We start from the raw sequence: 11,506 nt of genomic DNA, 5'->3' as shown, positions 1-11,506 counted from the left end.
CAAGTACGCCCATCATCAGCAAGGATACTTTACCGACAGTGCTGATTTACTTAAGAAATAAGAAATGTCCCTGTCCGGTCAAAATTCCCACGCCTCTCCACACTCTCTCCAGGAATCATTATCCCCTTGATATCATGGCCCCGTCAGTACTAGCGGATCAGCATGAGCATGCGCCCGTCGCAGTCGCGGCCAAGTCGCTCGATCGCAAAGTAATCACGGCCTCACACGCTAACCCGTCATTACAAGTGACGGCGGATCATAAACTCAAGTCTGTTGAGGCGCCTATCTATGCGCCCGGGCAGGGAGAAGTGCTGGTACACATCAAGGCCACTGGTATCTGCGGGTCGGATATACATTTCTGGAAGACAGGCCGTATTGGATCGTTGGTCTTTGAGGGTGATTGCATCATCGGCCATGAGGCTTCAGGAATTGTTTTGCAGTGTGGTGAGGGTGTGAGCCACCTCAAGCCAGGTAAGAAAAGTCTTGATAGTGTCGTCTCAATATCTCACGATGCTGATATATGTCCGAACCAGGTGATCGAGTGGCCGTTGAGCCCGGTGTTCCTTGTGAACACTGTTTCCTCTGTGATGATGGGCGTTACAACCTTTGCGAAGACGTCAAATTCGCCGGAGTCTACCCATACCACGGCACAATCCAGCGATACAAAGTGCACCCAGCAAAGTGGCTGCACAAGCTTCCCGACAACGTCACATTCGCCGAGGGAGCTCTGCTTGAGCCTCTCTCGGTGGTTATGCACGGTATTAAGACCGCAGGACTCAGCCTCGGCCGTGGTGTCGTAGTCTGCGGTGCTGGTCCTATCGGATTGATTGCTCTGGCTGCTGCTCGCGCTTCTGGTGCTCATCCTATTGTGATCACGGACCTGGAGCCCTCGCGGCTGGCGTTCGCCAAGGATTTTGTCCCCTCATGCATCACCTACCAGGTTGACCGGACCAAGGATGCCGAGGGCAATGCACAGGCTATTCGTGCCTTGTTTGGTGAGACTGAGTACGTTGCACCGGAGACTGTTCTCGAGTGTACCGGTGTTGAAAGCAGTGTTTGCACTGCTGCGTATGCTGCCCGACGGGGTGGTACGGTGATGGTTATTGGAGTGGGCAAGGCAATTATGAACAATCTGCCTTTTATGCATATTTCTCTCGCAGAGGTAAGAGCTGGCCCTGACTATATAACACTCTTTATAACGAACTCACACTAATTACTATTGCTGTTAGATCGATCTGCGCTTCATCAACCGCTACCGAGACACATGGCCACCGGCTATTCAATGTTTGAGTGGCGGTATCCTGGATTTGAAGAAGCTGGTTTCACACGTATTCCCATTGGAGAAGGCAGAGGATGCCCTGCATCTATGTGCTGATCCCCAGAATGGCAGCATTAAGGTCCTGGTGGTGGATGAGGAGGAAGCTTCTCTATAGATTATGAACATACCTAGTGCTTATTACGAAGATACTCAATTGCGTGAAAATAAACCATAGATCTACAATACCCTTTTTTCTGTTGCATGTTCTACTTTCTACAGTCTTTGCTCAAAGGCCATGAACAATATGATAGGTATAAGGTTCATTATTCTATTTTAAAGTGTAGCCAGTGCCACCGTAAACCCAAAGCGAGACACCACCCATTGAGCCAACAAGTATGTATTTAGAAAGGCGCCTTTGCATGGCAGTAGATCGATGTAATCGGGACAGGTTCAGCGTTGGAGTGGTCGCCAGGGCTGAGGAGGGTGTTTCGACCGGTGCATAGAGGGCCACTAGAAAAATCAGAATCAACTCAGCACTGAAGTGACATGGGGCTTCTGATTCAACTTACGTGAATACGCGACAATGCTTTTTGATGGAGATAGTGTAAACCTCCCTAGTAAACCAGTTAGTCCTATTCTCGCCTGTGCTCAGTGAAGTAGGCGACTTACTCCTCGTCAAGCTCGACACAGTCTTCTAGTTCCACATCTTTCCCATAGCTGCCCTTTTCAGTCTCGATACCAACCTTAACCCCGAGTTAGCCGAGTTAGTAAATGCGAATCCTTCCAAATGCGACTGGTTGAGGGTGTTCGTGAGAGAAAACACCTACCATGGTCCTCTTTGCAGCCTCCTTAGCAGTGACGGAGAGAAGCATCAGGCTCAGGACTGTGAGTTGTTTGAGGCCGTGCATGGTTCGTGATGCTAGATGCAAGTTGCTAGGCGATATTGCAATGCGACACAGTCGAAACCAACACAGTCGTGAAAATTGGATTTTGGCTGAAGAACGCGTTCTCATCGAAATCGTCCTGGCTTGGGCAGTGGTTTGTTTTGTAGTATCCCTTGCGTGCATCCAGGGCGGCGGCGGCCAAGTCCATCGCAGGGCAAGGGTCTCCCTTCATAGAGGAGATTGGTTCCTGGACAGAGATTGGAATGTGAATCGGGATCTGAACACGTTTGACACAACTAATGGTGTCTTGACAGTGTTGGGCTTTTGTTGGGGTCTACGCGCTATTCTGTGTACAGCTGACCTATAGAGTGATAACACTTGAGCCCATTTTCTTTTGATGAATCTAACAGGAGTTGTCATTTTCTGATCAGAACAAGGCCTGGATATCTTCTACGATGAATAATGACTCGAGTGTTAGATATGGTGAATGTAGTTTGATTCATGTACGATACACATCGACTCGCTCATGGGCCCAGATTTAAAGTCTTTGATAAGCACAGAATCTGTACCACAAAAACAATTTTTAGCAAATACAACTCCAGCCTTAAATCTGTCATTTTTTCTAATTATTGTCTACATATGACTATCGGTCTGTAAATATTGTCCTTGTACGGAGTACATCGAATCCCTCAATCCGTATCCAATCGGACTAAGTCTTCCCCACAATTTCGGTCGGCGTCTTCCCCAAATTGTCCACTTCTCATTCCTCATTCCTTCTTCTCCCCATTCCATTCTTCCCTGAAGTACTTCACCCATACCATGCACAATGTACCCGCATGCAAAACGCCGGCGCCTCACGGGTGACGTCTCATTTCCAACCGACCTCGAAAACGCACCACCACCACCACCACTTTCCTCACCACCAGGCTTCACGCCAACCCTCAACAACGACTGGACTCACACTCAAACTCACACCCACCCACAGCGCCATGCACCTGCACCTGCATATACACCCTCAGACTCGACCGATGGCCCTGCGTTCCCGTCTCCACTAGGCGCCGCCAGTTGGGGTCATGACGGTTTCTCGCATGATCCGGGGTTCCTTGCGTCGCAAGAGGAGCTGCGATGTATGCTTTTTACAATTGCGCAGTCTGCGGCGCCGACGAGGGCGGCTAGTCCGGATGCGAATGGACTGGATGAGGGGAGGAGGGAAGGACGGTCCGAGAGGAATATCGGGCCAATGCGATCGGCGCTTTCGAGTCGGAGGAGGGTGGAGTACTTGAAGAATTACGTGGGACAAGTTGCACCGTGGGTGAGTGATTCTAAGATAGATCATTATGAAAGGATTGCTACGGTTGGAAGAGGAAGAGACGGCGTGGCTTGCGGTTTACAAGCTTGATTGAAAAGGTCCTTTGGCTCATGCAATGTGCTCCTCTAGCTCGACATGTTCGATTCCCAATGCACATTTCGCGTCCAAATCCCAGCCCTCGCTCGCACATTTCCTGCTCTACTCAATGCGATTCTCGCCATATCCGCTCGCCAGATGGAGAGGAAAGAGGGTATCCAGGACTCATTCGATAGTATCGAGCTCTACCAAGAGGCCATTCGCCTACTCAGTCCGCTTTTACAGATGCGCGATCCTAAAGTGATTGCTGCTTGCGTCTTGCTCTGCTGTCTCGAAATGATGTCCGCACGAGCGCAGGACTGGAGGCGCCACCTGGAAGGATGCACGGCTCTCTTCGACGCTTTTGGAATCCATGGTTTCAGTAGCGGGCTGCTGCAAGCTGTGTTCTGGTGCTACGTGCGCATGGGTGAGGCTTGGACAAGATGTGGGAAATGTAATTTTTAGATACATTGCTAACTGGGCGAGTAGATTTATGCGGTGCGCTTATTTCAGACGGGACCGAGAGCACGCTTCTTCGTCCCAGAAAGTGGCTTGCGCCTGACTGTCACGAAGAAGATGCAGCCCAGCTTTTCCAGGCAACCCAGTCCCCGGATATGCATGCAAATTATGCTGTCTACCTGTGCGCAAAGGCCTGTGAGCTGGTTGCCGACCGTACCCAGTTTCTCGAGCTAGGCGCGCAGAATGAATGCACGGGTGACGTCTTCCAGAGGCGTTGGATTCGACTCTGGGATGACTTGCAGCAATGGGTGGAGGATCGACCACCAGAGTTACTGCCGGTCCAAACCACCCAGACCAAGCCGTTTCCGCACATCCTCTTCCTGCACTGGGCTGCCATTTCTTCAAATCAGCTCTACCATACTGCATGTATCCTTCTGTTGAACATCATGCCAAAGAGCATCAAGTTGCGTTCAGCACCGATCGTTTCAGCACTGTGGCATGCCCGGCGGATCTGTGGCATATCCCTGGCGAACCCTCACCAGGGATGCTTGAACAATGCCATCCAGCCTCTTTGGATTGCGGGGCGCCTTTTCAGCCATGTCTCTGAACATGCGATCATAATCGATATCATCCGAAAGATCGAAGCGGAGACAGGATGGGGTGCTTGCTGGCGAATTCGTGACCTGGAGCTTGCTTGGGGTTACCCCCTGACTCGTCGCAGTCGGAAATCTGCTACACAGCACTCGCCAGCTGCTGGATGATAGGATTGCGAAAATCTGTATTCGCCTTTCATTTCATCGATAAGCCAGTGTCTATGCCTCTGGCCATCCCCATTCCACTTGGAGATCCCGGAGAAGCGCTCGAGCATCCCACCCGGTGATTTTTCGGATGCGCTCAAAGCCCCGTAAGATCTCTTGCTGCTGCGACTCATGTGTCATGCGGCGCGCAGCTGTCAAAAACGATGCCAGCAGACATGGATCCCAGCACTCACGCCGCTCGTTATTCAGAGCGATACTGCAGATCCGCTGGGCATGCCAGAGCGGCGACATCGTCGCAGAACGAATATCTGCGATGTGCGCTGTTCGTGGACGGCTACGTAGTAACAGCAACATGGCTGTGTGATATAGCTGGTTGGACAAGACGCCAGCCCCATTGGCAAACAGAACGACGGGAAAGCTTTCGCCGGGGTCAGCCGCTTGATTGTCTGTTTCAATCTCTAGCATGGGCTGGAACCCTTGGGGCCGTTCTCGATACCACTGTTCCAGCTCTTCGACAACTTGCATCCACGCGGGAAGCGGAGGCAGGTGCGGAGAGGGATCTTCATTGTGCATGAACTCTACAGCGCGCGCACAAAGCCAGAGAGGACGATGCGCATACGAGAAGACCAGTCCAAAGGGATCACCTCCAAGATCTCCGTCCGCAAAGTACGGAGACGATGGAGGAATTGGAACTCGGAGACTGGTATCCGCGGCCAGAGCTGCTCCGAGATCTTCGAGATAAGTTTTATCAGCAAGAATTGGAAACTTCAAAATTTATCACAACAAACATACCGAGTCTTAAATATAGCCAGTATATTGCTGAATTGAGATCTCTGCCAATTGTATATGCACTTAGTGGCTCGAGGATTTCAGTGTCGCTTTCCCTGTGCAATGACCATGCCAAGGGCATGTCTGTAATGCATTGTTTAGTCTTGTCCAAGGCGCGCAAAAAAGCGACAGTTGTGATATCCAATTTCTCGTCTGGAGTTATGGGGCTTAGGATGTCTTTCTCTGTCCTTGAATGTGAAGGATGCGGACGTAGCAGGTCTATAGATGCCTTGGAGAGAGCGAGCACGGTATCCCGGACTGGCGGCGATACCATCGCCAACTGCAAGCCTTGGATTCCGAATATTTGACCGAGATCACATATGTCCAGCTGCAAATGTCAGTCTCCGCGTGTGCCTCATTGAGTCTGTAAAAACGTACCCATGGAGCTACCTCGTAACGATAGTGTCGAAGCAGCTCAAGCGTCTCTGTTGGTGTCATCTCAGGACTGACAGCTGTATGCTGAGGAAGTTGGTGTTGGCCCGGAGAAAAGGCCACAGGATATTCAGTGAAATTGATTGGAGCCATCACTTGAGCGAGGGACCTTTCCCTCGCTGGAGGCGAAATCGTAAACTCCGACAGACTGATTTCTGGTCCTATCGTGTCGGTTGTGCTTGTTCCCAATGCCAACAACCCAGCGACCGCAGATTCGTCCTTGTCACTGAACATTGCAATTGAAGGTTGCGGGATTGGATTAGATGGCTCATCGGCCGACCAGATAGGTAACTCTGAGAGTATCTCTGGTTCTGATTGTCTCCCCATCTTGGGATCGGATGCTTCCTGGTGCGACCGCGAGTGCGAGTGCGAGTGCGACCGTTGCGGTTCCTCGGCCTGAGGAGATCCCTCATCCTCTCCATCATCAATCTCGTCCCTTGCATTCTCAGGGTCCTCATTGACAAACTACCTTAGGATCAGCAATGTACTGTTTCTTCTGAATAATCAATACTCACTCGAATAACTTCATAGTTAGCCGATAAACCGCCAGCTGCAGACGGCTGCACTGTTTGCGCATTTTTGGTGAGAAACGTCAACTGCGGGCCATATTGGCACTCAAAGTTCCGGTCGATACAATTTCGACATCGCGGTTTACCCTCGTCGCCTATGGACCGTATTAGATATTATCTTGACATTGACCACCGCCAGATCGAGAAGGTACATTTTCGTCGTCGTATGCGACATCGCATACACCCTGTTCGGCATCGGGTGAGCCTTCGGGCGCTCTGTTTGGCAGCGTCAGTCATGGTTGGCACTGCCCGCAGCGAGACGTGGGGAAAACTAGAGAAAACGGGAAAAAGGAAAGGGAAAGTCGGACCGCCACGAAAGAGGAAGGCCTACGCACCGGTCACGTGGAGTGTCATGTGTGGGGTTTTGATATCTCTAAAGTCATTTAGTTACTGATTGGGTTCTCGATTCGGAGTACATATGCGAGATGAGATGCACAATTGTAGGCCTCGTCGACTGTCCCTGAATTGTAGATGCGTTGAGTATCTGAATGAGCCTCCTCGGCACTCTCCTCTGATGAGGTGACATCGCTTATAAGCATGTCTTTATCCATCCTATGGGGCACATCGGCCTTTCGTGAAGGCAACAACAATTGCCAGCGGATAAATTACATAGTTTATCAACTCCGCCACGACTATCATGACACCTACAAGATACGAGAAACTTGGTTTGCAATAACAATTCCCATTTCGCACCAATGATTTCTCCGATCAGTGTCGAAGCGTGGTCCGTGTAACTAACCGCGGGGTGCTCCCCACTCTCGATCAAATGGCGGACCTTGCATACCGTCCAGATGAGACATGCCACCGCCTGTCCATTCCTCCATGCTATTCATCGTCTGCGTCTTGGTATCCGCCTTCCAAGTTACTGTCCACGGCGCTCCTCCTCCTCTTCTTGGACGCTCTCAATTGCCTGTTCGAAGTAGCCGAGAGTCTGCTGTGTCCCGCGCATGGTCGCCACGAGACGCAGCATGCAGACTCGAAGTCGGGCATGCAGAACATCCCGGCTCGGGATGTCACCGGGAAGGATAGGAAAGCAGCGCGGTTCATGTGGAACGGGGACTGGAGTAGGGTGGAGTGTTGTAGGTTGCAGATCAATTCCGTCCGCTCGATTCAGCTGCACGAACAGTGCGTATTTAAGGCGATCAAGCGCTTCTCGGAGTTAGCGGGTCATAGCCTCAACGTGTTCAATGAACACGAAAATCAGCTCAAGGCCTACCTGCTGCTTGGTAGACATGATGGTGAGATGTGAAAAAAGAAATTCACGAGTGGTGTGGTTGTTGTGAGAGACGACTCTGTAGTCGTGATCCGCATTTGGTCTGCTTCGCGGTCAGCATGTGTAGGTTGGCAAGGAATGTGTTCTCTTACTTCGCGTGGTGAGGATAGGAAATCCAAGGCTAGAAGACGAGGATTATTGACGATGTAGAAGGTCGTAGGTAAGGAGAAGAAGGGCGGTGGTGAGGATGACAGAGACAAGATCGGAAGATGAGGGTCGTAGAGTAGATCAGGAGGAAGAGGGTAGCAGGAGAGAAGACCAAGGATCAAGACGGATGGGGAGACGAGGAAGATGAGAATATGAGAAAAATGAGGAGAGAAGAAAGAGGAGATGCTCAGATGAATGAGAAGTCAGGAGAGATGAGGTACTGACCGGTGAAGTGTGAGCTCCCTGAGAGAGTGATGAGAAGAAGAAACGATGTGCGAGAGCAGCAGGACCGAGAATAAATAGGAAGAGAAATGAGAGGAGAGTAGCTGAAATTGAAAAATGCGAGATACATGATTTCTTGGTCTCTTCAGCTATCACGACTATCATGATATCTGCAGGAAGCCCAAGGCAATGGGCAGAGTCGCAGATGGAGAGTGCAGAGAAAATGACAAGGGACCAAAGGGCATCCCAAGATAAGAAGGATGTGAATCAATGCGAGAGGAGGTTTTGAGAGGTGTAGTTGAAACCGAACTTTTCGGGAGAGTTGCGTGAAGAACAAGTGATTCGAGGGAGCAGCAGAACGGAGAATAGATAGGGAGAAGGATGAGAGGAAGATTGCTAAGAAGCTGCCGGAAATGAGAAGAAAAGGGACACTGGATGTCGCAAGATGCAGAAAGAACTTCTCGGAAGGGGAAGAATCACTAGAAGAAAGGCAAAAATTCGAAGCCGAGAAAGGAGATTCGCCCAGCCCCTTCCAGATTAGGTATTATATGATGTTTGCCCTAATATCTGCCTAGCAGGACCTTCCCGAACTGGAGGCAGCAGGTATCAGCCTTAGTAGGTATGCTGCCTACCCTGGGGTTATTCTAGACTTTTCTCTGAGATTCTCATCGACCCTTATTCTCAAACCTGCAGAAGGGCACGATATCGGAAACATGGTGGGAAGAGCTAGTTGAGGCATTGTTATTCTATCTCCTCATGCGGGCTCGTTGAGGTGGTTCACGCTTGAGTTTTTTTTCAATTCGTCCATATGGGAGCGGTTCCCTTGAGCCGCTTGCTATGCCTCCTGTCTTACATGTATCTGGAGCTAGAGGGGATATTGAAACAAATTGACTTGAAGGTAGTATCAAAGTTTACGTTCGAGTTACATGAGGCCGCGACTCTTCCTCCACTCGTCCACAATCCCTGCATAGGCAGATGGCTCATACACTCCCGTAAGCTCCTTCAAGAATCCTCCTCCGAGACGGTGTGGGTTCAACCCGAGATCGCGCATGAGTATGTCGTTGTACTGTTGATCTCATTAGCTTCTGCTCCTTAAGAAAGATATGCAACATGGGATATTCTTACATGAATAGCGTCGACTTCAAGCCCAGAGCCAGTCAATGACCCGAGCATAACATCTTCCGACACGGCCTTCTCCATATCCAATTGAGGCATACCATTAAGGCAAAGAGCTGTTGAGCCGTGGGACTTAGAGTCCGCCGAAGTCTCATCGAACCCACCAGTCAAGAACGCCGTGACCCAAAGTGCTTGAACTTCTGCGACTACCGCGATCGTGGACGTGAGCACAACGCCGACGGTTGCAAAGGAGCGATCTCCGTTAGCGACCAGTTGTGGGGCGACCATGCGACGGAAGAGACGATACGGGAGCAATTGAGACTCTCCAATCCATGAGGGCGTAGCTCGGTCTGCGGGTGTACAACCCGTTGTAGCGAGGGTCTTTCTCACCAGCTCATCAGACTGCTGGTCAAGGGATTTCCATTGTTGAATATGACTCTCTACCGCTCCGTCCAGTGGGATCTCGACCCCGTTGCTCGGCTCAATTTCATGAGCCGGGTTGTCTTTTTCAGAATTTTTATGCACCAGACCCGACAGGCCCAAGCTAAGACGGAAGCTCGGCGGATCGAACTTGATCCGAACGACGGGCTTATATCCGGTCGCGTGAATGACGAGGTCCACGTTGTCAAGAGAGATATTGTCTTCTAGCAATACCTTCAAATTTCCGATTAGGTCTCCTTCATCTTGCGCACTTGAAGCTGAGATATGCTCGATAGAAGACCGATACACCTTGACATGCGGCGACCTGATAGTCTCCCATAGATCGGGCTGATTAGTGATCCCAATACTGGACGCACACGAGACGACACTGTAAACGATCAGATATGATTCACAACTGTGGAAAACGAGGGTCACAAACCTGTTACTCGGTCGAAGTAATTGCGTCTTCGGCTCGGATTCATATTGCGCAAACTCCTCCAAGCCCCGGTCTACTGAGCGCCAGAACCAGCGAATCCACCATCGGCCTAGCGGATTGCCATGCAGAAGACGAACCAGCCATGATCCCTCCACACGGAAGCCCCAAGACTGGCCTTCTGTAGGGTGGTGGCACGCAAGACGCTTTGGAGTCTCGTAGCAGCATGGGTCCAGGTAGTGAAGTAATCTGCTGCTGGCTGCTTTATCACTTGCAACAGTATCACCATTCAAAAGGGAGGATGTAGGTGGTGTCATCCATGCCGGCCCTGCTCCGTCCTTCCGGATGATCCAATGCACAGTCAATGGTTCCTTTGGTGCTAGTTGCAGATGTAGTGCGGGATCCTTTTGGTGGAGCGTAGCGAAGAAGTGGACTAGGTCGAATGACGACTTGGCACCTCCATAGATCACCACGGATTTTAAAGGATGACTCTGTTGTTCATTTGGGGAGCTTTTTCCAACTGATAACCCAGATGATGGTAGAGGTTGGTATCCCAAGTTATCGCGGGCCCAATCACCAACGTCCTTTGCGTGAATAACGGATGTAGAGGTGTCCGTGCTCGACGACGAGCTTATGTCCGGAATATTTGGCACCGAAGTGAGCCCGGTGGCTAGGATCAACTTGTCGCAGACAATCCTGATATCTTGTGCCGGGCTGGGCCCAATACGGACCTTGAGCTCCCATTCTTTGCTCTCATGGCGGCGGATACTCTCAACCTAGGCATGGTGAGACACTCAACACAGTCCACAGAAGTCGCACTTACCTTCCAATTCAATCTTATATGCTTCTTCAGGTTCCACTTCTCAGCCCAGGCATGCAGATACCGGTTGATCTTCCAGCCAGCGATAAACTGCCGTCCAGCGCCGGTGGTTTCCTCCGGGACAACTTGTGAGAAAGGCATGTCGCTGAACTCATACATCCCGTATGAGTTTTGACTGAGTAGGTTGGGGTACAGGCGCTCTTCTGCCCAGGTTCCTCCTATGTCTGAGCCCGCGTCCATCACCAGGAGAGAACATCCGGGGACATGCTCCACGCTCGGTCTGATATCGGAGAAACAAGTAGGCCGTGTATGTGTGGTTTCAGTTTGGGTCGCGTTGTCATCTTGTCTCGGGTTATCGTATGTTCCTGTGACTTGCAAGTAGGTCTTGGCCGCAATGAGGCCGTAGAGCCCTAAGGGACATTAGTGCTAGTATACTCCGTCAAGATTCATAGAGGACTTACCGGCGCCAACGATCACTACTCGATCCATGAGGTCGGATGATG

General features: G+C 50.8%; 7 protein-coding genes across 7 annotated transcripts; 2 read left to right on the top strand and 5 right to left on the bottom strand.

Moving 5' to 3' along the window:
* Positions 1 to 134: 134 nt before the first annotated feature.
* Positions 135 to 1,433, top strand: N7473_006446 (NAD(P)-dependent alcohol dehydrogenase; the record flags this gene model as incomplete). Its single annotated transcript, XM_057152386.1, has 3 exons — positions 135 to 471; positions 534 to 1,162; positions 1,230 to 1,433. 3 exons carry the CDS (start codon positions 135 to 137, stop codon positions 1,431 to 1,433), a joined length of 1,170 nt encoding a protein of 389 aa, XP_057010191.1.
* Positions 1,434 to 1,659: 226 nt separating this feature from the next.
* Positions 1,660 to 2,166, bottom strand: N7473_006445 (uncharacterized protein; the record flags this gene model as incomplete). The annotated part of the gene is made up of 4 exons (XM_057152385.1): positions 1,660 to 1,768; positions 1,828 to 1,872; positions 1,928 to 2,001; positions 2,086 to 2,166. The coding sequence occupies 4 exons, from the start codon at positions 2,164 to 2,166 to the stop codon at positions 1,660 to 1,662; spliced, it is 309 nt and encodes a 102-aa protein (XP_057010190.1).
* A 25-nt stretch (positions 2,167 to 2,191) lies between these two features.
* Positions 2,192 to 2,374, bottom strand: N7473_006444 (uncharacterized protein; the record flags this gene model as incomplete). Its single annotated transcript, XM_057152384.1, has 1 exon — positions 2,192 to 2,374. The coding sequence occupies one exon, from the start codon at positions 2,372 to 2,374 to the stop codon at positions 2,192 to 2,194; it is 183 nt and encodes a 60-aa protein (XP_057010189.1).
* Positions 2,375 to 2,968: 594 nt separating this feature from the next.
* Positions 2,969 to 4,746, top strand: N7473_006443 (uncharacterized protein; the record flags this gene model as incomplete). The annotated part of the gene is made up of 3 exons (XM_057152383.1): positions 2,969 to 3,454; positions 3,581 to 3,953; positions 4,016 to 4,746. 3 exons carry the CDS (start codon positions 2,969 to 2,971, stop codon positions 4,744 to 4,746), a joined length of 1,590 nt encoding a protein of 529 aa, XP_057010188.1.
* Positions 4,747 to 4,797: 51 nt separating this feature from the next.
* On the bottom strand, positions 4,798 to 6,580 carry N7473_006442 (uncharacterized protein; the record flags this gene model as incomplete). The annotated part of the gene is made up of 4 exons (XM_057152382.1): positions 4,798 to 5,474; positions 5,536 to 5,851; positions 5,950 to 6,468; positions 6,548 to 6,580. The coding sequence occupies 4 exons, from the start codon at positions 6,578 to 6,580 to the stop codon at positions 4,798 to 4,800; spliced, it is 1,545 nt and encodes a 514-aa protein (XP_057010187.1).
* An 854-nt stretch (positions 6,581 to 7,434) lies between these two features.
* On the bottom strand, positions 7,435 to 7,806 carry N7473_006441 (uncharacterized protein; the record flags this gene model as incomplete). The annotated part of the gene is made up of 2 exons (XM_057152381.1): positions 7,435 to 7,686; positions 7,789 to 7,806. 2 exons carry the CDS (start codon positions 7,804 to 7,806, stop codon positions 7,435 to 7,437), a joined length of 270 nt encoding a protein of 89 aa, XP_057010186.1.
* A 1,330-nt stretch (positions 7,807 to 9,136) lies between these two features.
* Positions 9,137 to 11,492, bottom strand: N7473_006440 (uncharacterized protein; the record flags this gene model as incomplete). The annotated part of the gene is made up of 5 exons (XM_057152380.1): positions 9,137 to 9,280; positions 9,340 to 10,138; positions 10,190 to 10,959; positions 11,007 to 11,413; positions 11,465 to 11,492. The coding sequence occupies 5 exons, from the start codon at positions 11,490 to 11,492 to the stop codon at positions 9,137 to 9,139; spliced, it is 2,148 nt and encodes a 715-aa protein (XP_057010185.1).
* Positions 11,493 to 11,506: the final 14 nt, after the last annotated feature.

This window comes from Penicillium subrubescens (genome assembly GCF_028828155.1).
Source record: "Penicillium subrubescens strain IBT 31985 chromosome Unknown utg000004l_segment0_segment0, whole genome shotgun sequence".
NCBI lineage: Eukaryota > Fungi > Ascomycota > Eurotiomycetes > Eurotiales > Aspergillaceae > Penicillium > Penicillium subrubescens.
This window is presented reverse-complemented; position numbering and strand designations above follow the sequence as displayed.